The sequence below is a fragment of the Phyllobates terribilis genome, unplaced genomic scaffold, assembly GCF_046119375.1.
Source record: "Phyllobates terribilis strain yellow unplaced genomic scaffold, ASM4611937v1 Scaffold_9__5_contigs__length_417890890, whole genome shotgun sequence".
In the NCBI taxonomy this organism is placed as follows: Eukaryota; Metazoa; Chordata; class Amphibia; order Anura; family Dendrobatidae; genus Phyllobates; species Phyllobates terribilis.
The window spans coordinates 372,765,630-372,791,896 of record NW_027362769.1 but is presented as its reverse complement, the minus strand read 5'-3'; the positions used below and the strand labels follow the sequence as shown (position 1 = coordinate 372,791,896).

Sequence of the window (26,267 nt, the reverse complement as noted above, 5' to 3'; positions counted from 1 at the left end):
TATAGGAGCTGGAACTTGCTTTACTTCAATTTCCTGCATGATATGCACCTGCCATTCTCCATTGGAGTGACTGCCCTGAACTCAAAGCCTGCCCCTCTGTTATGCCTCTATGCAGTTTGGCAGAAAGGAGAACAGAAGCAGAGAGCTAAAGGCCCGCATGCCCCTTCCTGTGTGGAGGCCAAGGGTCTGCCCGCCCCTTCCTGTGTGGAGGCCAAGGGTCTGCCCGCCCCTTCCTGTGTGGAGGCCAAGGGTCTGCCCGCCCCTTCCTGTGTGGAGGCCAAGGGTCTGCCCGCCCCTTCCTGTGTGGAGGCCAAGGGTCTGCCCGCCCCTTCCTGTGTGGAGGCCAAGGGTCTGCCCGCCCCTTCCTGTGTGGAGGCCAAGGGTCTGCCCGCCCCTTCCTGTGTGGAGGCCAAGGGTCTGCCCGCCCCTTCCTGTGTGGAGGCCAAGGGTCTGCCCGCCCCTTCCTGTGTGGAGGCCAAGGGCCTGCCCGCCCCTTCCTGTGTGGAGGCCAAGGGCCTGCCCGCCCCTTCCTGTGTGGAGGCCAAGGGCCTGCCCGCCCCTTCCTGTGTGGAGGCCAAGGGCCTGCCCGCCCCTTCCTGTGTGGAGGCCAAGGGCCTGCCCGCCCCTTCCTGTGTGGAGGCCAAGGGCCTGCCCGCCCCTTCCTGTGTGGAGGCCAAGGGCCTGCCCGCCCCTTCCTGTGTGGAGGCCAAGGGCCTGCCCGCCCCTTCCTGTGTGGAGGCCACGGGCCTGCCCGCCCCTTCCTGTGTGGAAGTCACGGGTCCGCCCGTGCGTGCCCCCCTTACCGTAGAGGGGCCGGAATTCAAAAGACAATATGATTTATAAAGAAACTTATTTGGCGATTTTTAATTCCATCTCATCTCTTTAATCAGATCCGTTTGGCTGAAGTTAACCCTATATGCAAAGCCAGAGCGCCCCTTTATATTCCCAATGTACAATAACGGACAAATTCAGCTCTGCTACATCTTTGTAGCCCACTCCAAAGCACCGTGTGCCCTAATGGCCGGAGGCTATGACACTGGCCGCCATGCCATGGCTTCCTGGTGGCAGCGTGGGAACCCTGGGATCCCTGTCCTGCCATGGCAGCGGGTATATTTGCTGCGGATTTCTAAGTTGCTGTCAGGAGTCATCACAGATGAATATTTCATTGTGGGGAAAGTGCAGCCGGGGACTCGGCTCTGCAGCTTGTCAGATCAGGATCAGTTCTCGGTTTTTCTTCTGTCTCTAATCCCCAGGAACATTATTTAAGCAGCAGCTCCCGGCAGCGAGGCAGTGGATGGGCGTTTGAAGTTCCTGCTCCGGTCTTGATAAATGATATAAAAAAAGAAGAAAAAAAAAATGTGGAAAAAAAAAACCTACCAGAACCCTTGTTAAGCAGCTCCAGAGGCGGCCTGTGTTGAAGGGCCTCGCTGGCACATTCTGGGCATCCAAAGCAATTTGTCTTCATAAAGCTTTGCCGCAGCTTATTACTTATAGCTCTGCTCGGGTTTAAAGCTAAATATTTCTTTTGATAGGAAAAAAAATCAAAGAGGACAGGACCGGGGATCGTTCCACCCCAAACTTACATGAAAAGGGGAATTGGGATATTAGAGAATTTCCTGATACGTGAAAGTTTTCTTCTTTTGATACAGAAACTATGTTCTTCGGAGTCGCTTTTGGAATAAGTCTGTAGTTCTCTGCCGATTAACATCTTACTTTTATCTTTTATAGCAATTGGAGCTCTATATTTTTTTATTTTTTTTGTGATACAAAGCTCCAAAATCCCTGCTGTGACTTAACACTAAATGATAAAAATTCTGGCTACCTGCAGCCACCACTAGAGGGAGCTCACTGCATGCTGTGCATACATTGAACTGGGCAATATCACAGTATGCAGTGAGCTCCCTCTAGTGGTGGCTATAAGTATTTATTTTTTTTAATTCTATGTAGGGGATTTGGAGCTCTGCATCAGGAAAATACAGGGTGGGCCATTTATATGGATACACCTAAATTAAATGGGAATGGTTGGTGATATCAACTTTCTGTTTGTGGCACATTAGTATATAGGAGGGGTAAAACTTTTCCAGATGGGTGGAGAAATTATTTGGACCTATAAATGGTGTATAAAGTGGAATTTCCTTCTCCAATATGCAATAAATGTCTATTAGATCCAGATCACGCTGCACCATGGGTCACACCTATCTTGGAAATCTGCTTAGGAATGGCGAGGGGTCCAATTTTGTGCACATCTCTAATTTTTTTAAATTTTTGGGCATAGCAGATGCAGCTTACTCAGTTTAGGAACCCCTTGTGTTGTCTGTAGGGACTGTTGTGCAGATACCTCGGAGTAGAGTATGGCTTCCCATGCTGTACAGAATAGGCGGAAGGGGGTTTTGTCGAATTCCTATATCCTTTTTTATTTCTTTAATTTTTGAAGCTGAATATTGTTTGCATGTTTTCTGGCAGCGCCTGGGGCTTTAAGTCTGCAGGTGACCTTGAAAGGGGTGCAAACAGCCTTGCCATAACAAATTAGCCGGGGCTGCGACTGAGAGATTGCTCAGGAGCCTGTTATCTGCGGGAGCTGTGAGCAACGCACAAATTGAAGAGCTCAAAATCGGGGCTAATGGAATTTCATGGCAGACTGAACTCTCTGCTGCCGTCTCAATATGGCAGCGTCTCCAGAAATTAAAAGAGAAAATCAGCAGAAGCGCGCCATGTCCAAAAGCCAAAGCCTGCCAATTACAGCGCCATGGAGGCCATTAGAGCAACACAGCAGGGGCTCCCGAACTTTGCAACGGGACAGCGATCTGCACACGGAGCCCGAGAAATGTCATATCCCAGCTCTGAGCCTTTGGCTAGCCAGCTGTTGCAAAACTACAACTCCCATCATGCCCTGACTGCTTGCGGCAGCCACATCTTGCTTTTAGTAAAAGGCAACATTATTGACTGAATTCAGATCCAATCTGTAATCTGACAGCAGCATGATGTAGGGGCTGAGACGCTGATTCCAGCAATACATCACTTACTGAACTCTGTGTGTTGCTGTTCTAATAAAATCAGTGTTTTATCAGCAGGAGATGATCTCTGCAGGACTAGGTGTTTTGTGCCTTCTAGTCCAACCCCGCCCCCAGCACTGATTGGCAGCTAACCACCAATCAGGGATGTGGGCAGGGTTATACACAGCTCAGCATTAAGAGATCTGCAGCAGAGAAAACTGTGATTGTATCAAAATGACTGCAAGCAGACAAGCAAGTGACACATCACTGGAATCAGTGTCTCTGCCCCTAAATCATGCTGCTCTCAGATTACACAGCAAAAACCCACTGATACACTTCAAGCTTTAAAGGGAATCTGTTAGATATTTGTAGAACTTGCCTTGGCTAATCTTAAAGGATATGTCCATATTTACAAGGATCTGAACGTCTACCGTTTTGTATCCACAGCTCCTATGCGGGATTGTATCTGACTGTGTAGTGTGATCCAGCCCTCGTACTCTCTTCTGTATGTCGTCTTCAGAATATGTGACCAAGAAAATGGGCAGATATAAGAGAGTGTGATTGCAGGATCAGACTACACCTAGTTTGTTTGTGGTCTGTTACTATGGAGACGCATAGATCTGCATAGGAGCCGTATACACATACAGGTAATTTTTTTTTATTTTTTGACAAAGTCACTTAATCCTTCTTTGTCCTTTTGATGCATAAGAGAAATAGAAATAAATTTGTTGCAAAGGCGGCCATTCTGAATTTTTCTGTCTGCCACTTGTAGTGTATACCGACCAATCAGATCGCAGGTCTGATCTTTCCAAGGTAGGTTGGAAAATGGCAAAAAAAATAAAATCCTTAAGTTGCGAATTAATATTTTACAGGTGACACTCTTGTTTCTTTTAGAGAGCCAAAATTGGTCCCAGCAACAAAGCGGCAGAAGAGAAAGTGTCAAATCCAGTGGCCAAAATTGACAGCAATGGAAACCGAGACCGAGTAAAAGCCTCAGATTTCAACTTTCTGAAGGTGCTGGGGAAAGGAAGCTTCGGGAAAGTGAGTAAGATGTGCGACGATAAAGATAGCTGCCCTGTAAGGATATGCTCACCCCAGCCCTGTGCATGCTCTCATTCTTTCTCCCTTCTGTGCATGTTTGGGCTCATTTTTGCCAATACTTCCCCCCGCTTACACTCCCGCTCTTTATCCCCCCTCTGTGCATGCTGGCACTAATGTGCGCAGGGCTCGTCCCACTTGTGCGCGGGGCTCTTCCCACTTGTGCGCGGGGCTCTTCCCACTTGTGCGCGGGGCTCTTCCCACTTGTGCGCGGGGCTCTTCCCACTTGTGCGCGGGGCTCGTCCCACTTGTGCGCAGGGCTCTTCCCACTTGTGCGCGGGGCTCTTCCCACTTGTGCGCGGGGCTCGTCCCACTTGTGCGCAGGGCTCGTCCCACTTGTGCGCGGGGCTCGTCCCACTTGTGCGCCGGGCTCGTCCCACTTGTGCGCCGGCTCCTACTAATTATTCCCAAATATGCACATGCTTGCGCTAATTCTCCCCACCTCTGCGCGGGCTCACCCTTTTAATCCCCTATACTCTTGCTCAGTCTCTCTTCTCTTTCATAAATGGACTCCAATTTTCTCACTCTTATTACTTTTCTTCTTTTGCGCTCTTGCTCGTTGTCTTTTATTATTGCTGGTCTTCTGCCTCATCTTTTCCTTGTTTTCGTTCCTGCCATTCTTCTTGCTTTCTTTTTTTTTTTTGTCAACCGTCGTCGTGAAAAGAAAAAATCCTTTTTGGCTCCTTTCTGTTTAAGATGCGTTCTTCTCAGCGGCAGTCCTGTGAGAGGAGAAGGGAGCGCGCAGCTCGGGAAAATAAATATCAATACTCTTTTTGGACTGTGCTGTTCACTTGACCCCTGAACACCCACGGGGGGCTGCAAACACAATCCACCTAAATCCGCGGAGGTGATGAATTTAAACGGTTTCCAGCGCGGCTCCTGTCTCTTTTTGTAAGGAAACAAACCACTGGAGGAACATATTGTGAATCTCTGTCCCCAAAACACAAGTAAACGGATGACCTTCCACCTCCTGACGCCCGAGCGGCAGATCTATCTGGCTGTAACGCAGGGTGGAAGCAATGGATTTCCAAGTAATGTAGTGGACTTGTTGGTTATCACTTAAAAATAGCAGGAGAAAACTTTTAATAAGTCAGAAAATATAAGGATTTCAATTAATCCTGCAGCTGCATCCCCCTCCTCTCCCCTCCTTTTTGTCTATATCTTACTGTATTACACAAGATGTATTTTTTGGTATTTAGAGATTTTTTTTTGAGCATTACCAGCAAGCAAATCATAAGGGGAAGGCAAACTACAGACAGATGGAAGGTGGGCAAAAAGCCCCTTTGCCCCCTAAATAGAATATATTGCAGTGGTCACTGCCTGTGACTCACTCCAGCTGGTGTAAAACTACAACTCCCAATGCTGACTATTAAGGAGCGAGATTTGAATGCTTTTAAATTGGATCAATCCTTCTAAAGGAAGATAGAATTGCACAGGACAATTGCTTATAATACAATTACCTAATATTTGGGGGATAAAAAATTCTGTGAAGGTGGCAAGTTCACTTTTTGTACATGCAGAAAAAGCTGCTGCTGCTTTGCTTATTTCGTCCGCTGCACCTGTTTTTCTTGGAAAATCCTCTTTTTAGTGTTGCGTAGGTAAAAAAAAGAATTTCCCTAATGAGGTGTATTCATTTGCATATGTTAATTGTGAACCCACATCTGTTCATTTTAGAATGCAGATCTTGGATCCAATGGGGGGGGGGGGGGGACACACATTTTTGGACACCCCTCCCCCTCCCAACGATGCAGCAGCCTGACTGATGACTTCCCACCCACAAGGAGTTAAAGAGCTGCTGCAGGCCGGTTACTAGAATCGGAGCACTTTAATGTGCGGAACAAAGCCGGCGAGCGCATTCATCAGCGGAGCTTGTCCTGTTTATTGCAGCCGGCGAGCACCTAATCTGCCAACCGTGGGGAAGCGAGCGGCAGCTGGGGGGATAATGGCAGCACTCTCTCAGATTCTCTTCTTTAATTGAGCAAACATAAAGGAAAATATTATTAAAAAAAAAGCACGAGGAGCGGATGACAGAACTTTATAAATATGCAAATGAGCGCGCGTTGGAGGGCTGCAGGCCGTGATTAGCTGCCGCTCCTCACCTGCAGGAGACGGGCTCATTGTCTTGTTATATGAGAGCAGGTAGCGCTGCTGGCAGCTGTTCTGACTCCGATCACTGATAACGGCCGTCTTATTTTAGAATCTCCACTTTCAGTATCCATAAATTTGTCACTTTTAAAGTGAAATCTTACACACAATAAAAAAAAAAAATCATATATTTTCTCCTGGACGGTTTGGTGTTAATTTTTTTTTCTGGCTTTTCAAATGTCTAAAAAGGTACAGTAAACGAAATGCATAATTTTAAAGGAACACATGTTTAAAAAGGGGGGGCTGGACTTCCTTTGATCATCTCCTCTTTTCTTATACTGTTAATATAGTGTGTAGTTTAAAGTGTTAATAATGGGACCATACTTTTCCTTTTTTGTCATTCTGGAAGCATTCATTTTATTTCCTCCGCTCCTCCTGGGTTAGGACGTTGAAAACAATAGATTTAGTGGGAGAAGGTGGAGCTTAAGCTAAATGCCCGCCCCCGAGGACCATTTATTTTACCTAAACAGGTTTAAAAATATCTCCTAGATTTCATTTCTTAAAATTTCAATCGGAGTCCTTTTTTATGGCACAGATCGCAAATTCCCTGATGATTCACTGCAGACTGTTAATTACTGAACTAGTAAAAAGAGTCGTCCTTTAAAGTGTTAATGGCCAAAATACCAAAGTTAAGGATTAAGTAACCAAAGAAAATCTTGCAGATCCAGTGCCAACAGTCTTTCTGGTTCTTTCCAATACACAAAAACCTGGTCTGAGGTGGATTCCTTCTGGAACCATTGACCTGATTAGCTTAGCAGTAGTGTACATGAGAAGACATATAATCTAGGTAGCCCCCACTACTCTGTAGTCAACGAAACATGGACAAATGATGGCCTTGCATCAGAAGGTTCAACTCTTGGGTGAGGCTGCTTGTAGCATCAGTGGCGCTCGCTGAAGATGAGTTGTAGTGTAGATGAGAAGACAAAATGGAGGCCACCAGAAGGGCCAGTGTTTGTTCTTATCTGTGGGCATTATTCTGATTGGCTTAGAGGTCACATTTTCTGAGTCAAAAAGAAATAGACTGGCAGCTACTTAAGACGCACGGTATCTACAAATATCATTGGCTCCGCCCACTATCAGTGTATGTTCCAATGGTCACGCCCCCGAGGAACCCAACTCAGAAAAATGACTTCTTCTCCTTAGAACCATAGGGGGGGCAGACTCTGTACATTATCTTCTTGTGACGTGACCACCAGTATGGCTCCACCACCCCCATGTATATTGGAATGGTCACACCCTTGAGGAACTCAGAACAGTAAATCCTTCATTGGATCATAGGGGGCAGTTTTTTAGTCTATTTTAGATGCGTTTTTCTGTAAATGCAGCTTCTCTTTTTATTTTACGGTGCTGTTCTTGGGAAGTCGGGTGAACAATGTATCATCACTCCCCGATCTCTACATTTCAATTTTCTGGTTTAATGGTCCTAGAAAGGCTCAATGCATTTCTAACCGCTTCACCATCACTTCCCGCAAAACAAACTGTATTTATTCTCGAAGGCCCCTGAAATGAAGGATTCGCGCTGATGGCGTCTTCCTCTCCAATCACAGGTGATACTGGCGGAAAGGAAGGGGGCCGACGAGCTGTATGCAATAAAGATCCTGAAGAAAGATGTGGTGATTCAGGATGACGACGTTGAATGCACCATGGTGGAGAAGAGAGTGTTGGCCCTCGGTGGGAAGCCGCCGTTCCTCACGCAGCTGCACTCGTGCTTCCAGACAATGGTATGGTCCTGACACTCCCTTTTTAAACAATTTTCTATATTTTGCCATCTTGTAACCCCTCAGTTGGTGATCGGGGAAGATCTGAGTCCAGGGAACCCCAACAATCGACAAAATAAAGTTGTCATAGCCCCCAACACATCACCGCCCAGGTTTGGCCTCCATACATAGTGATGGGTTCCAAGAATTTAATTGTATGTTAATTATTACTGCCTGAATGTAAAACCAGGCAGCGCTATGAATGCAGCTCTGGGGATGTTGTCCTCTTCTCTATAGACTTACCTCGGTGCAGGTGTTTTTAGTGCATCTCATTTTTGTGACTTTTTGTAGGACCGACTCTATTTTGTGATGGAATTTGTCAATGGAGGCGATCTCATGTACCAGATCCAGCAAGTCGGGAGATTTAAGGAACCTCATGCAGTGTAAGTATTAGCACTGGAGGCGCCATTGAGGTTACTTACAGTACAAAGGAGATGTAAAAACTGTGTATGGAAATTGTGACACTGAAGCATGGAAATCTGCTGTCCTCGGCTGTATGTAGTATAGCAGCTCAGCGCCACTCTTGTCCTTAGGGCTCACACTCATCTGCGTTCATAAAATTGGTCCGATGTTGTTCCTGAAAAGTCAGACTAGTGTCATGCGAGTACAGTGCAATTTTTCTCTCCGCTAGCATCCGTATGACCCCTGTATGCAATGCGTTTTTAACATCCGCTTTTACATACAGGAATTCTGTCATTTCAACTTAGTTTACTAACTAATAAAACAATCCTAGATCTAGATGGATGATAGATAGATACATATATATTATTGAGATACAGTTCAAACCAGGAGTTTCCATACACTATATATAAAGACACATCTGCACGTTTTTCTCAATATCTGACATGAAATCAGAATAAACCTTTCCCGTTTTAGGTCAGTTAGGATTACCATCATTTTTAATGTTAGCCAAATGTCCGAATAATGAGAGAGAGAGAGAATCTTTTAAGGCATTATAGTGTATGTAAACTTCTGGTTTCCACTGCATAATCAGCGTCTGGTCCCCCGAATTTTTAATAACCAGTTGAGGGAAAGCTGACACCCAGGGGCTAATATTTATAGCTTGGGAAGGGGGTAATACACATGGAGCTTCCCAGGCTATTGATGTCAGCTCACAGCTGTATACTTGGCGTTTACTGGTTATTAAAATGGGGGACACCCAAAAGAAAAAGGACGTGGGGTCCCTCCTATAATTTTAATTTAATAACCAGCAAAGGCTAGGCAGACAGCTGCGGGCTGATATTAGTAGGCTAGGAAGGGGTCATGGATATTGCCCCCCCCCTCAGACTAAGAACATAAGCTCCCAGCCGCCCCAGAAATGGCGCATCTATAAGATGCACCAATTCTGGCGCTTAATCTCCGCACTTCCCACTTGCCCTGGTGCGGTGGCAAGTGGGGTAATAGTATTGGGGTTGATGTCAGTTTTGTATTGTCAGCTGACATCAAGCCCGTATAAGACGCCCCCATTACTAACCCCAGAGTCATATTGTAAAAAATACACAGAATAAAATAAATTAATTGAAAAAAAGACAGACGCCTTTATTTTAAATAAATACCCCCCCACTCTTTTTCCCATTTATTACTGTAAAATAAAAAATAATGGACCACCATATTCCTCATCTGTCTGATGGGAAGATAATCCATATCTGTCCCATGAAGAACTCCAGCTCTGTTACATCTGGGTGGTTTGTTGAGTGGTGGCATGATGTGACCACTCAGCAAGCCAGCGAGAACACACTGAGACTGGAGCGTGATTACGCTCCTGTAGTGTGTAGCGATGTTGTGCGAAAGGTCCACCGGAGTTCATAGCTGATGAACCCCGGTCACCTCACTGACATCACCGCTCGCTGCGTGAGAACGCTTTCACGGCATGAGTCTGACATCACTAAGGTGACCGGAGTTCATCAGCTATGCACTCCTCTCACCTTATTGCCGTCACCGCACAGCTCAGTGTCTCCTGGATGCTAAGACTGAATGATCGCATCATGCCAACGTTCAGCAAGGCATCCAGATGTAGCTGAGTTGGGCTAGTCGCGGGACAAATGGATTATCTATGGACAGATGAGGAATATGGTATTTTTTGTTTTGTTTTTTTTTATTGTACATTAATAAATGGGTAAAAGAGGGTGGAGAGTGTTTATTTCGAATAAAGGACTTTACTCTGTCTGTGTCTTTATTCAATGTGACTATGGGGTTAGTAATGGGGGTGTCTTATAGATGCCTCAACATTACTAACCCCTGGGCCTGATGTCGGCAGCCATAAAACAGCTGACATCAACCCCAACTCTATTATCCCACTTGCCACCGCACTAGGGCAAATGGGAAGAGCGAAGGCTAAGCAGCAGAATTGGAGCATCTTATGGATGCGTCATTTCTGGGGCAGCTGAGGGCAGATGAGTGTAAGCCCTTAGGCTGTATCTGGTATTGCAGCTCAGATGCACAGCGCCACTCTTATCCTAAGGCCACAGCCCCACTATCAGTATTTGGTCAGTATTCGGTCAGTATTTTTTCTCAGGAGTGGGCAATAAATGCAGAATTGGCCTAATATTGATAGTGGGGCCGTGGCCTTAGAACTCAACTCTTGTCCATGGGTTAGTGTTGAAGTTCGGCCCCATAGCACCACTCTTGCCCATGGGTTACTTTATGTATTGCAGCACTGCCCTAAGTAGCTCGTCGGCAATACCAGGCAGAACCCATGGGCAGAAGTGTCACCTTAAGAGAACAGACTTTTATAATTTCATACAACCTTGTTAAAGGGATTGTCCGGGATTAGAAAATCAAAGCTGCTTTCTTACAAGAACAGCGCCACACCTGTCCACTGGTTGTGTGTGGTATTGCAGTCCCATTCACCTCAATAGACCTAAGCTGCAATACCATACACAGCCTGTACACTGGTGTGGAGCTGTTTTAAGGAAAATGCAGCTTTTCTAACCCTGAACGATCCCTTTAAGTCACCTAATCCCACCCAGATCTATGTGAGCCATACATCGAGAAGACCTTTAAATCAGACTTGTTGACTAAAGACTTTAAGACTGTTCTTAAGATGAAGTGCCGCTCCAGTGAAGGGCTAAGGATCCCACCAGGGAATACTCCGATTTTTATATATTTTTTTCCTTTAGAAGAAGAAAGGCAAAGTAATTGCTATGAGGAGGAAGCGAGACGTGGGAATTGAGAATGTAGAAGTCGCTGTAAAATATATCACAGGATATTTTTTCTTTTTAAGTCTGGAGTATTTTATGCTGATTTATGTATTATGCACTGAGGCTCCATGTTATTACAGATCCACTCGTTTTGTGTCCTTTTCATGCGTTTTTTTAGATTTGTCGCTTCAGCCACGAATATTCAACCAAAAACTTCTGGCTTCTCTCTTAAAGGGGACCTGTCACCTGGTCAAAAGTGGACATGTTTTGCTCTTATTTTATTCCCACTGCTCCCCTGAGTATTTTTTTTTTTTTACTTTTTTTTTAAATCCACCTTATAGTTAGAGATGTGGGCGTCTTTTACTTAAGGCAAGTTTTGATGGTCTATACAAATGGGGCATTGCTCAGAGGGTAGCCCTGCAAAGAAGCATAAAGACACACGCCCCTGAGGATCCCGTAGGCCATTCCCCTTGGGAAACACCATAAAAATGACTGTGTATATATGTACAGTCCAAAAGTTTGGACACACCTTCTCATTTAAAGATTTTTCTGTATTTTCATGACTATGAAAATTGTACATTCACACTGAAGGCATCAAAACTATGAATTAACACATGTGGAATTATATACTTAACAAAAAAGTGTGAAACAACTGAAAATATGTCTTATATTCTAGGTTCTTCAAAGTAGCCACCTTTTGCTTTGATGACTGCTTTGCACACTCTTGGCATTCTCTTGATGAGCTTCAAGAGGTAGTCACCGGAAATGGTCTTCCAACAATCTTGAAGGAGTTCCCAGAGATGCTTAGCACTTGTTGGCCCTTTTGCCTTCACTCTGCGGTCCAGCTCACCCCAAACCATCTCGATTGGGTTCAGGTCTGGTGACTATGGAGGCCAGGTCATCTGGCGTAGCACCCCATCACTCTCCTTCTTGGTCAGATAGCCCATACACAGCCTGGAGGTGTGTTTGGGGTCATTGTCCTGTTGAAAAATAAATGATGGTCCAACTAAACGCAAACCAGATGGAATAGCATGCCGCTGCAAGATGCTGTGGTAGCCATGCTGGTTCAGTATGCCTTCAATTTTTCTGCGTCGCACAAAGACACGGTGGTTGGAACCAAAGATCTCAAATTTGGACTCATCAGACCAACGCACAGATTTCCACTGGTCTAATGTCCATTCCTTGTGTTCTTTAGCCCAAACAAGTCTCTTCTGCTTGTTGCCTGTCCTTAGCAGTGGTTTCCTAGCAGCTATTTTACCATGAAGGCCTGCTGCACAAAGTCTCCTCTTAACAGTTGTTGTAGAGATGTGTCTGCTGCTAGAACTCTGTGTGGCATTGACCTGGTCTCTAATCTGAGCTGCTGTTAATCTGCGATTTCTGAGGCTGGTGACTCGGATAAACTTACCCTCAGAAGCAGAGGTGACTCTTGGTCTTCCTTTCCTGGGGCGGTCCTCATGTGAGCCAGTTTCTTAGTAGCGCTTGATGGTTTTTGCAACTGCACTTGGGGACACTTTCAAAGTTTGCCCAATTTTTCGGACTGACTGACCTTCATTTCTTAAAGTAATGATGGCCACTCGTTTTTCTTTACTTAGCTGCTTTTTTCTTGCCATAATACAAATTCTAACAGTCTATTCAGTAGGACTATCAGCTGTGTATCCACCTGACTTCTGCATAACACAACTGATGGTCCCAACCCCATTTATAAGGCAAGAAATCCCACTCATTAAACCTTACAGGGCACACCTGTGAAGTGAAAACCATTTCCGGTGACTACCTCTTGATCTCATCAAGAGAATGCCAAGAGTGTGCAAAGCAGTCATCAAAGCAAAAGGTGGCTACTTTGAAGAACCTAGAATATAAGACATATTTTCAGTTGTTTCACACTTTTTTGTTAAGTATATAATTCCACATGTGTTAATTCATAGTTTTGATGCCTTCAGTGTGAATGTACAATTTTCATAGTCATGAAAATACAGAAAAATCTTTAAATGAGAAGGTGTGTCCAAACTTTTGGTCTGTACTGTGTGTGTGTGTGTGTGTGTGTGTGTGTGTGTGTGTGTGTGTGTGTGTGTGTGTGTATGTGTTCATTTAATATTATTATAAATTTATTTGTAGCCTGGCTTTCCCGAATAATGAATATCATAAAAAATTATATATTTTGGTAATGTTTGGATAATTGCTTTTTCATGTTCGTTATATGGACCCTGAAATTCATGTGGCCGCTCACTGGCGCTGGCTCCAATGTGTGACTGCTTCCTTTTTCCTTGTAGATTCTATGCAGCAGAGATAGCCGTCGGGCTGCTGTTCCTGCACACTAAAGGCATTGTATACCGGTATGTCCTGCACTACTAATGTTAGCGATTGTATGTAATGGTGAAGTAATGTATGTATGCAGTGACAGCACCAGCAGAATAGTGAGTGCAGCTCTGGAGTATAATACAGGATGTAGCTCAGGATCAGTAATGTAATGTATGTACACAGTGACTCCACCAGTAGAATAGTGAGTGCAGCTCTGGAGTATAATACAGGATGTAACTCAGGATCAGTAATGTAATGTATGTACACAGTGACTGCACCAGCAGAATAGTGAGTGCAGCTCTGGAGTATAATACAGGATGTAACTCCGGATCATTAATGTAATGTATGTACACAGTGACTGCACCAGCAGAATAGTGAGCGCAGCTCTGGAGTATAATACAGGATGTAACTCAGGATCAGTAATGTAATGTATGTACACAGTGACTCTGAGTAAAGCTGTTGTCTCTGCCAGTAGATAGTTGAGTGAAGTATTGTTGCAGAAATTCCCATAATTACTCACTATGTGATTGGATGCGAGTGCTCCTTAAGAGCAGAGCACGTGTATATCCAGCTGTGTATATCCTGATAAGATTTCCTTACATGGGAGGTCATGTCAGCGCTATTAAGTCTAATCCAGCAAGGATTGCAGTTGTGATGTGTATCAGGGGACAGCGCAAGAGACAGCGAGTTAGTGAGAATTACAGGCTACACCCACTCACACCCACTCACTCCCACTCACACCCACTTCCAACGACACAAACAGCACAGCTCCGTCATCCCCCAATGTCCCTTATAGACAATGATCTGTCCATTATATTTATACAGAGGTGTAGTCCAGACTCTTATCAGCACCGGAGAACTGAGTTTGTCACTTCTCTCAATGTCGCCATTAACCTACTGCTTTAAAGAGCTAACTGACAAACCCCACTCTGCTACATCCGTACGTTGGCTTCTCTGCCTGATCGCTATACATTTGACCACTCATACCAGCCATAGTGCTTTCTGGGAATACATTATGTCTGTGCGAGTGGGTCTGCGACCCGAGCCGCCATCTATGAGCAGCCGATCCATTATGAAGTCGCGTTCCTGCTGAGATCTGTCATTTCCAGGTCAAGGTCACACGGGGACATGGAGCGCGGATGAGGAGCCTGTGTTTTTTTTATATGAGGCAGCGTTGCTTTATTTCTGCTGCAGTTGCAAGAGAAAAGATCAGTATCTGAGACATTCACCCGCATTGTTCTATTTCTTTTTCCTTTTGTATGATGGTTTTTGCAGAGCTTCGTCTTTCCCCTGCCAATTAATCCATGCTATAACTGAAGATAAACTGCTAACTCCCCAATGTAAGACATGATCGCTCTCATCCTACATTTTTATTGCACCAGTATTAAATAAAAAAAAATATACATTTTTTTTTTTCAAAATTACAGTTTTGTTCAAACAGCTCCTATGCAGACCTATGTGTCGCCATGGTTACAGACTACGAACAAACCTAGCGTAGTCTGACCCTGGAGTCAAATCTCTTATTTTTTTTTATCCTTTACTGGAGGAAATGGAACTGCAAGATCTGACTACGCTTTGTGGTCTGTAACCATGGAAACGCATAAATCTGCATAGGAGCTGCTTTACACGACGGTAATTTATATTATATATATATATATATATATATATATATATATATATATATATATATATATATATATATATATATATATATATATATATATATATATATATATATATATATATAAATTTAAAAAAAAAAATAAGATTAATTGCATTTTTTTGAAAAAAAAAATTTTGATGCATTGGAGCACTAAAATGGTCGGGTATATATCCGATCTGACTGGACACGAATCGATGGGCACGCGTGTTACAAATGGGGCTTAGAAAATCTCCCATCAGCCGAAACATCCACACTCAAGAATGTCAATGTCCCCAATTATCCCCTAACCTACCGTAAAGCACTGTGCTGCGATTCCCTATCCCATGCAGATCAGCAGCGGTAATCCTCTACTTTCTGCCTGACCTTATATCCCATCATCATATTGGTCTGTAGCTCCTGGCTGCGCTCCCGGCCGTCCCTCTTATCTGGGCCGCTCTGCCATATTTCCTCTTCTCAGGGATCTGAAGCTGGACAATGTCATGCTCGACTCAGAAGGACACATCAAGATTGCAGACTTCGGGATGTGTAAAGAAAATATATGGGACGGAGTAACCACAAAAACCTTCTGCGGCACGCCTGACTACATTGCTCCGGAGGTATATACACCAGGACCACACTTTCATGGCTGTATATAATTTTTTTTAATTTATACAATATATTCACATGTTACTGAGTTTTGTACAAAAGCCTGATTTCTACACAGGGAAAAATGGCTCTATACCTTTAAGAAATGCTTGCCAGGCCGCTGTCCCCCCGAGGCCCGTCCTGTTGATAGAATTGTTACACATGATCTCACGCTGCATACTTTTGCTTAGATAGCTGGATGTGGCATAATAATGTGTGGCATTTATCTCTCCAGCCTCTCCATTATATATTTGTTTGTGTGTGCGTATATACTTTTAATTTTGCATATGTTTTTTCTTTAAAAAGACTTAAATACACCTTTAAAGGGGGACCTGTTACTTGTCAAATTCATGTCATTTTTCTACCTGCTGTAAATGCCGCCGTTCTCCTGAATCCGGCGATGTTTTTCTTTTGTTTCTGCGACCCTCCGTTCCCGAGATATGGCCCCATCTTCTCGGTATGTAAATCTACTCTTCTTTTAGCCAACGGGGTGTGATTTTCCATAATAACCACGCCCCCTTAAAACCAAGACTAGATTTATATGCAGGGAAGAAGAGGCCATATCTCAGGAACGGAGAGGCGTAGAAACCAAAGAAAAACATCGCTGGATTCAGGAGAACAGCGGCATTTACACCAGGTAAAAATAATACATATTTATAGGAAGTGACAGATCCTCTTTCAAGATGTTTGAATTGGAAATCGTATAAATTTAAAAAAAAAGAAAAAAAAAGTAAGGCCCATCTATTTAGCTGAGTGGATGAGAAGAGTGTCTCCTGTTTGGAGGACATGTCTGTGCAGAAGATGAACAGCCAATTAATATTAATAGGCTCTGTGTTGTAATACTTATTTTCTCCTGCGGGGGTGCTGCAGGGAAACGTAATACTTCTTTAAAGACTACAATCGAATTTCCGACTGGATCAGCTTATTTTTAGGGCCATTTAATAAAGAAATTCTTTACAATAGTTAACCCCTTAAGGTTCTGTTACTACGGTTAAAAGTGGGGCTAGTGGGCTGTCCATATAACACAATACTGAATTCAAAGAAGAGGGTTGAGTCCTTCTCTACAATGAATAAGAAAACTTTACAACTCTAAATCCCATTCATGTAATGTTTTCTGAATTAAAGGGGTTGTGCAGTCTGGGAGGGAGGAATATGTGCAAACCAAAACATGCCCACCCCCGCATCCCAGAGTGCTTTTAAATGTATTTTCCCTGCAGAAACAAAATGCATAATAGTCCATCCATAGTGGATCAGTAGATATATATTGATAGTGTCCTCCAGCACATGGACGCAGCTGTGAACTTCAGCTAATGGACAAGAGAGATGGAAAATACACTTTTAGGCCGTGACCTTATGTGCCAATGTCTGCCATGGGCATTTAAAGGGGCAACTAAAAGAAAACTTTTCCAGAATTGTCACCACTTTTGTTTGAGCTTTGTCTGCAACTCAATGACATATGTCTGAAGAAAAGCCGCCACATTTTTGTAATCCTCTTTAACATGATCTTGCTTTTACATCGTTCCCAAGTTCTGTATCGTGAGATATAACTTGTCTATTTGGGTTTAGATCATCGCTTACCAACCATACGGGAGGTCTGTGGACTGGTGGGCCTTCGGGATCCTGCTCTACGAGATGCTGGCCGGACAGGTCCTCGCCATTTTCCTCTCTTTGTGTAGATTCCATCCTTATTGTTAAGTCTTCTCCACATTTCTTGAGTTGTCTTTTTGCCCCTGCTCTTCGTCAGTCATACATGGTCCGTTCTCTGAGATGTGATTACATATGTCTGCTTTGGGAGTTTTGCCCCCCGGTGTAGTGACTGCCCCCTATCTGTACTCTTCTTTATTTCAGGCGCCTTTTGAAGGTGAAGATGAAGATGAACTATTCCAGTCCATCATGGAGCACAATGTAGCATATCCTAAGTCTATGTCAAAGGAAGCTGTGGCTATATGCAAAGGGGTATCTATCCAAAGTGTCCGCTTCATGTGCCTCCCATCTATGTATGACGAACAGATACGGGTTACAGCTATTCCTGCTCTCTCCCTCTGTTCCTTGCTTGCTTTCTCACTCATTCTGTTTCTTTGTTGCTCATTTTGCGCGGTTTCCCGCTGTTTATCTTGCTCGGTTAGTCATTCCACTTGCTCACACTGTTTCTCAATCACTTACTCTCCAAGTTACTTCCTCACTTGCTCTACCTACCTGCTAATTCTTCTACCTTCCCCCCCCCTCTCGCTTGCCCTTCCCGGGTGCCCTCTCCACCTCTGCCCCCCCCCCCCCCCCCGGGTGCTCGCTCGGCCCCTGCCCCCCCCGGGTGCTCGCTCGGCCCCTGCCCCCCCCCCCCCTCCCCGGGTGCTCGCTCGACCCCTGCCCCCTCCCCGGGTGCTCGCTCGACCCCTGCCCCCTCCCCGGGTGCTCGCTCGACCCCTGCCCCCTCCCTGGGTGCTCACTCGACCCTTGCTGATGTTTTGGTCTTTATTTCTCCTAATTTTCCCCCCCCCTCAAACACTGCACACTTCCAACCTCCTCTTCCAGACTCCACATTGAATCCCTTTTATTATTCATTCCCCCTAACAACAGTTCTTCTAATGTGCGGCCTAAAAATCGTTCCTGAACAAAAAACCTTCTTGGGGCGGCGCGTTTCGCTTCCTTATCCTCCCGTCTGTATGCAGCACCTGCCTCTCACCTCTGCCGCCTTCTCAGGAGGGGGCTTGTCTATAATGGTTTGTGTGTTTGCCACGTCTGTTTAATGCTGCATAAATGTAAAGTGATGTGACGATGATCCAAACATCTGCTCGGGGTGTCCCTGCGCTGGCGCTCAGCGGCTTCCTGGCAGGAGGGGCATTGGCATTGGTGAAGAGGTAGACGCTGATGGATTTAACTCAGACAGCGACATCGTGGGCTGCAAATACACAGGAGCGGCTTAATGGTATGTGCTCCCTGGGCCGATACGCTGCAGATTTTGTGACATGGATTTGCGTGCAGAAAACCCGCTACGTGTTACTGTGCCAACACTATGAATTTATGAAATCTCACCCACAAGGTGCAGAAAAAAATCCACATCAGAAATTTGGTGCTGCAATGTAAAGGGTGAAGGGCGCAGAATATAAAAAAAAGCAAAAAGAAAACTCCGTGCACATTTTTGGACGAATCGGCACACACATGGATCAATGCACTGAAAAGAGCTCCCAGGACAAGGTCTTGTGGAGGCTGATTACAATCGATCTGCTCCTACGACGCTCAGAGAGACCTAATAGGAAATGGCTGGATGGCGCTGGTGAGCGGCGATGTGCTACGGGGCAATGAGTCATCCCCTTCCTGCCGAGCGTAATGTCTTCTGGTCTGTGACCAAAGTGGTCTGTGCGCAGATCTATCTCGCCCACCTTGTATGTGACTGGTGCTCTGAACTTCTCTGTTTCTCAGTTGTATCCCTTTAAGAGAACACAGAATATTGTTTTGCGTTTGATCTCGGCTCCGTATTACCGCTCCCATACTTGTTAATGCCGCGGCGGTAACACACAGCTGTATAATCCCCCTACTCTGCAGTGGCACAAAGCAGCGTCTGTTCCTGTGCCCGCCGCACATCTGCTCCTCTCCTGTCCTCCTCACATCCCGGCTTCATACTTTTTTTTCCCGTCTCACTAGCAGCAGTATTATTAGTTGCTAAGCAAAAAGCATTTTGGCACAAAATTATGAGTTTTCTCTGTAGTAAAAAATGGTGCAGGCACGTAGAAAAGTGTGAAGGATTCCCCTATGTCCCTGAGGTGATTTCACTCCATTGTGTCCCTGGAGCAGAACTAGACTTTCCGGGGTGGTTGAGGTCGCAATTGCACCTGGTACTTAAAGCGGCCCAAAAGGTTTCTCCAAATTCATACCACTACAATTAATATCGATTTCCCATCTCATCGTTTTATTAATCGTGAAGATTTGAGCTCTGGGGCCCCCATCGATCCTAAAATGAAGGGGATGCAACGCTGCATTTTCCCACATGGCAGCCCCAAATGAATGAGTGGGACCAGGTGGCAGCTCCTTACATAGTTGGAGGCAGCAATTCACCAACTCTGTGTCTCCGTCATTCTCTGCATTGGACCCCATCCTAAAGTGATGCCATCGCCTTCTAGTCAAATGATTGGTGGCCTTGTTGCTTAAAGGGGCTACGCGCTACTTGGACAAAACCTTCTAAACAAACGTACACTTTCATATTCATCTCCCCCCATCCATGGAGATGGAGCTTCAGAATTGGCGCTGAGCTGCACTGTTTCCATAAATCCCATAGAAATGAATGGCATGGCACGGCCGCTCTATGCGGATTCTGAAGCGCCACCTTCAGTGGTTGGAGCCTGGACGGAGATAATTCTGTGTCCGCCATGAAAAACGGAGATGGGAATAACTGTCCAAGAGCTCGGTGACCCCCTCTGAATATGGAACAAATCCACCAATGACACTGTGGATGTGTTAGAGTCCTAACATAGTTCTGGCCAACCGATCTCCAGTAAGGGGTTCTGTCTCACCAAAGTTGGGTCCTTCTCCATGATGGTGAGAAAAAACTTCTATTTGCATGAACGTTGTCCTCTTTTTACAACATAGACCTCTTTCCATGCTTCTGTAACACTTGGAGATCCCTGAAGCCGGAGCTGATGGCCTCTGTATTGTCTGATATCCGATAACTCGTGTCGAAATGTCCCGATTGTCCTTGAGAAGATCCAGCCCTTTACGACATTTCTTCCTGAGGAAAAAAAAAAACATTTCCATTGACTGAAGTTTTGTTTTTTTTTTCTTCCACATTTTCTCATTTTCTCTTTTTGCAGCTTATGACCAAGCACCCTGGGAAGCGGCTGGGCTGTGGACCAGAAGGGGAGCGAGACATTAAAGACCATGCTTTCTTCCGATACATAGACTGGGAGAAACTGGAAAGAAAAGAGGTGCAACCTCCATATAAGCCAAAGGCGGTAAGTCGGGTGCTGTGGGCGTCCGTACGCGGAGTTTTGTGCCTTTTTGTGGATGTGTGGTCACGTTCTGCGTCTCTTCTGCATTTGTGTGCGTTCCTTCACTCTCTCACTCTGTGTGCGTTGGTGGCCAGTTTTGTGTATGTCTGTGCACAGTACGTTTACGTTGTGCCATGCTTGGTGTCTAGCGACTCGTAATGATAGCAATCAATGGGAATGCCCATAACACTGGGACCAGTCTCTCGTTACTTTCCTCCCGCTTATTACTCTGGAGTTTATAGGGTAGAAATCCATATAATCCTGGGGACCAAACTAACTCCAGAAAAGACCCCAAGGACCACATCTCACAAAGCGGTTCTGGAGGCAGCCATTTTTAAAAAGCAAACTACATGGTACTCAGCCGGTTGCATCATTGGCTCAGTGAGCAAAGTGTATGAGCTTTTGGAGAAGGCTTTTACCTTGCTTAGTACTCAACTCCCGTCCTTTCCAACCACATAACCACCATTCCTTCCATGCCTTCCTCCACCTCCGCATGTGACTAATCAGAACTGAACCTTTTAGGCTCTGTCCACACTTACATCAGAGGCGTCGTTGCAGTTTCTGTTGCTTGTATATCTACCCTTCCCATCAAAACGACCCTATTGCAAGTGAATGGTGAAAAGTACTAATGATGCGTCTCCAAAAGCAGCAGGGTTACATTAACAATCTAGAGGTTATAGGCTCTGCACTCGTCACAGGAGCTTACACTCCAGCGCCTTATCATTGGCTTCATTCGTAACCTTCCCATATTAAGAGCACCCGCCTGGCATATATGGACGGCTGTGGGATGGTGAGATTAGAGCGAGGAGGTGGAGGCGGTCGGGTCACGTGGTTTTACCCCTCCCCGGCTCCTGTTTGCCTTTCTGTGACCTATTTTAGCGTGAGCAGAAGAAGCTGAAGCGTTCTGACAGTTTACAAGACAGCAGCAGTCTGAATAATTTAATCTTTGTAGTTTGCAGTTACATTTATTAAAAATGCACCATCTGTTTTGTTGCTTCTTTTCTGAAAGGTATATATAATGCGGCGTGCCTCCATTACATAACACCGCGGCATGCGACGCCCGGCCGTGGTCACCCAAGTGACACTGGTAACAGAATCGCCATCCTTACAGCCCAAACGGGCAACACGAGCCAAAATTACCAGTCTGCAATATTGTCCTGCATCATCGACTTGTCCTTACCCCTATAACTCCTACTAGGGGGGGGAACAACAGCTTTTCACCCACTGTAAAATGATCAGTACTTATCGTATGGCGAGGAGCACATGTGATCAGCTGTGATCAGTGTGATCGAACCTGGCAGCAAGTGTTGAATTCTTCTGCAGTGACACCACTGGAGAAATTAAGAATTACATGTTGGCCTGTGAATCAATGGGATATTGGATCCTCCTGAGTAAAATAATTTTTTTTGTAGCTGGCTGATAGATCAGCGTCCTAACTAGGACATTTCACCCACACTTTTACATGGGTTGTCCCATCTAGGATAGGTGAGGGTCCTAGAATTCGGATCTGCATCTATCACGTGAACAGGGAATGTAATGATGTCTGCTCTTTCATTGCTTGGAAGGTCGATAAATTTCTGCACATGTTGCCCCTTTATTTTCGTAAAAGAGCGTATGAAAACCCAGCTGTCATGGCCATAGATGCTAAAATTACTATTAACGATCCAAATATTTTGATGATCAAAACCGATAAGTGTTCTGGTTCCTGATGTAGACGGATCTACATCTGCTTCCTTGATCTGAAGACTTGATTTTAATTTTTCCTCGTGGTTCCCAATATTGAAGAAAATTCCTTGTTCCTTTTCCCCGAATCAGAAAACTGAGGAACCGAGGATAAGTCAAGGTATCCAAGTATGATCTGGTAAATATGGATCCAAACCAATAGATGATGGATCCTGTAAGTGTTGGTGATAACGAGGACTACGGTTTTTCTCTACGTTGAGCCTTAGTCTTCCTTTCCAAAGCTCTAATTACACTTGCTCTCATGGTGAATCTCACCCTGTCCCATTTAACACCTTCTGGTAAAGCACAGGGCGTCTGGGACAGTTTATCACAGTCGGGCAAGCGTGAAGGTAAAATGTGTAAATAGGAGAGAAAGGAGGAGCCGTCCGACTGGTGAGAACGAAGCCGAAATGACTCGGTGGCAAATATGGAGCGTGAGACTCCGTAGCTGGAGCTGGAAGGACAGAGCTGCTCTTATGGCCATTATCAATACTTAGGAGCTCATTTTTTATCTTTTTCTTTCCATTTCTATTATCCAACCACATTCTGCACCTTTTTCTGGGTCAATATTTCATACATCACTCCATTCCCAATCAACAGCTAAAACCGTGATTCAGGATTACATTTTTTGGCTTTCGCTAATTTTTGACGAAACAAAAAAATATCCTCATATGGCATACTGTATGCCTTCGTTAAAATGCATTGCTGCCATATACCAGATCCATATCCTATTAATCCGGAATACGGTCAGGCCAAGTTCACACTTTATTTTGTGGATACCGTATTTTTATCCCAATCTTTGAGTAGATCCAGAAATTGTCTTCTTCTATCTATTGCTGGCTTTCCATTATCTTCTATCTATAGCTGGCCTTCCATTATCTTAGTAAAACACAGATTTTCACATCTTGAAGATTAGAATCTCGCTTGGTCCAGCACATGAGATACAGTTATATGAAAAAGTTTGGGCACCCCTATTAATCTTAAGCTTATTGTTTTATAAAAATTGGTGTTTTTGCAACAGCTATTTCAGTTTGATATATGTAATAACTGTTGGACACAGTAATGTTTCTGCCTTGAAATGAGGTTTATTGTACTAACAGAAAATGTGCAATCTGCATTCAAACAAAATTTGACAGGTGCATAAGTATGGGCACCTCACCAGAAAAGTGACATTAATATTTAGTAGATCCTCCTTTTGAAAAAATAACAGCCTCTAGTCGCTTCCTGTAGCTTTTAATGAGTTCCTGGATCCTGGATGAAGGTATTTTTGACCATTCCTCTTTACAAAACAATTCCAGTTCAGTTAAGTTTGATGGTCGCCGAGCATGGACAGCCCTCTTCAAATGATCCCACAGATGTTCAATGATATTCAGGTCTGGGGACTGGGATGGCCATTCCAGAACATTGTAATTGTTCCTCTGCATGAATGCCTGAGTAGATTTGGAGCGGTGTTTTGGATCATTGTCTTGCTGAAAGATCCATCCCCTGCGTAACTTCAACTTTGTCACTGATTCTTGAACATTATTGTCAAGAATCTGCTGATACTGAGTGGAATCCATGCGTCCCTCAACTTTAACAAGATTCCCGGTGCCGGCATTGGCCACACAGCCCCAAAGCATGATGGAACCTCCACCAAATTTTACTGTGGGTAGCAAGTGTTTTTCTTGGAATGTTGTGTTTTTTTGCCGCCATGCATAACGCCTTTTTGTGTGACCAAACAACTCAATCTAGGTTTCATCAGTCCACAGGACCTTCTTCCAAAAGGAAATTGGCTTCTCCAAATGTGCTTTTGCATACCTCAGCCGACTCTGTTTGTGGCGTGCTTGCAGAAACGACTTCTTTCGCATCACTCTCCCATACAGCTTCTCCTTGTGCAAAGTGCGTTGTATAGTTGCCCGATGCACAGTGACACCATCTGCAGCAAGTTGATGCTGCAGCTCTCTGGAGGTGGTCTGAGGATTGTCCTTGACTGATCTCACCATTCTTCTCTGCCTTTCTGAAGTATTTCTTGGCCTGCCACTTCTGGCCTTAACAAGAACTGTCCCTGTGTTCTTCCATTTCCTTACTATGTTCCTCACAGTGGAAACTGACAGGTTAAATCTCTGAGACAGCTTTTTGTATCCTTCCCCTGAACAACTATGTTGAATAATCTTTGTTTTCAGATCATTTGACAGTTGTTTTGAGGAGCCCATGATGCCACTCTTCAGAGGAGATTCAAACAGGAGAACAACTTGCAAGTGGCCACTTTAAGCAGCTTTTCTCATGATTGCATACACCTGGCTATGAAGTTCAAAGCTCAATGAGGTTACAAAGCCAAAAAAAGTGCTTTAGTAAGTCAGTAAAAAGTAGGTAGGAGTATTTAAAACAAGAAAATGATAAGGGTGCCCATACTTATGCACCTGTCAAATTTTGTTTGAATGCAGATTGCACATTTTCTGTTAGTACAATAAACCTCATTTCAAGGCAGAAACATGACTGTGTCCAACAGTTATTACATATATCAAACTGAAATAGCTGTTGCAAAAACACCAATTTTTATAAAACATTAAGCTTAAGATTAATAGGGGTGCCCAAACTTTTTCATATGACTGTATTTCCCCTCTTTCTAGATCCCATTTAAAAGCAACTCAAAGTAGCCAAGACAAGTCCTCGGTGGCCGTTGGATTGGGTGAAAAGTATCCGCACTTCTTGGGGGCTGGAGATGTAAAGTGCTCACTCCATTTCTTGCATAAACATTGAAACCCTTTTGGGATGGGATGACGACCCTTTTGGGATGGGATGACCACCTCTTGGTCTTCGAAGAGGGCTGATGCACTCAAAGATGGTCATTGTAGATGGGATATACAGAAATTAAGACTGGTCTTCCTGTAGAGTTGGTCTCGTGAAGACTTTTTGATGTATTACATTTTCAGATCCTATAACCTCTAGAACGGCTGCATGTGGAGACTGTTTCAGAGCAGGAGAAGGTACTAATTTGCTTAAGGTGGCAAATAATTAACATTGGCTGAACCCAAGAATAGTAAGAGTATTGTCAACATCACAAGTCTTCAACCAGCTGGCTCTTTCCAAGAACATAAGAGTTCATCATTTCTAAGGAGGCTCCAAGTGAAGATTGCCTTTAATCTGCAGTGGGATATAGTAGACTTTAAAACCTAACCCTGCAAGTATTTTATTAAAGGAGGGACCTGTTACTTGCCATAAATATGCAATTTTTTTTAACCCTGTGTAATTGCCGCTGTTCTCCTGAATCCGGCAATGTTTTTCTTTTGATCCTGCACCTCTCCGTTCCAGAGATATGGCCTCCTCTTCTCTGTTTATAAATGTAGTAATTTTTTTTAGCCAAGTAGGTGTGGTCATCAACTCTTCTCTGTGGGCGTCTTGTAGATGACCACGCCTCCTCCTTTTACCAAGACTATATTTACATAGAAGGAAGAACAGCCATATCTCAGTAACGGAGAGGCGCAGGAACAAAAGAAAAATAACACCTCATTTAGGAGAACAGCGGCATTTAGGTAATAAAATACAGTGCCTACAAGTAGTATTCAACCCCCTGCAGATTTAGCTGGTTGACATATGCGGAATTAACTTGGCATTGTGACATTTGTACTGTAGATCAGCCTGGAAGTGGGAAATGCACTGCAACAAATTTTTTTTTTGTTTTTTTTTTTTGTTTTTTTTTAAAACGGAAAAAGTTAATTCAGAGTGTCATTTATTATTCAACCCCTCAAACCACAAGAATTCTGTTTGGTCCCCCTAAAGTATTAAGAAGTAGTTCAGGCACCAAGAATAATGAGCTTCACATGTGTGGATTAAAGATCTCTTTTGCCAGCCTTTTCTGACTATTTAAG

The 26,267-nt window shown here is 44.4% G+C and overlaps 1 protein-coding gene across 2 annotated transcripts in view; it reads left to right on the top strand.

Annotated features, from left to right (window-relative positions):
* PRKCB (protein kinase C beta) overlaps nucleotides 1–26,267 on the top strand; it is a 116,335-nt gene that overhangs the window by 74,507 nt on the left and 15,561 nt on the right. For both annotated transcript variants that reach the window (XM_073648328.1, XM_073648327.1), the window contains exons 9-16: nucleotides 3,888–4,034; nucleotides 7,784–7,957; nucleotides 8,285–8,376; nucleotides 13,404–13,466; nucleotides 15,552–15,690; nucleotides 17,285–17,365; nucleotides 17,567–17,674; nucleotides 20,521–20,661. In XM_073648328.1, coding sequence (XP_073504429.1) covers nucleotides 3,888–4,034; nucleotides 7,784–7,957; nucleotides 8,285–8,376; nucleotides 13,404–13,466; nucleotides 15,552–15,690; nucleotides 17,285–17,365; nucleotides 17,567–17,674; nucleotides 20,521–20,661 — 945 coding nt within the window. The remainder of the gene's footprint in view (nucleotides 1–3,887; nucleotides 4,035–7,783; nucleotides 7,958–8,284; nucleotides 8,377–13,403; nucleotides 13,467–15,551; nucleotides 15,691–17,284; nucleotides 17,366–17,566; nucleotides 17,675–20,520; nucleotides 20,662–26,267) is intronic.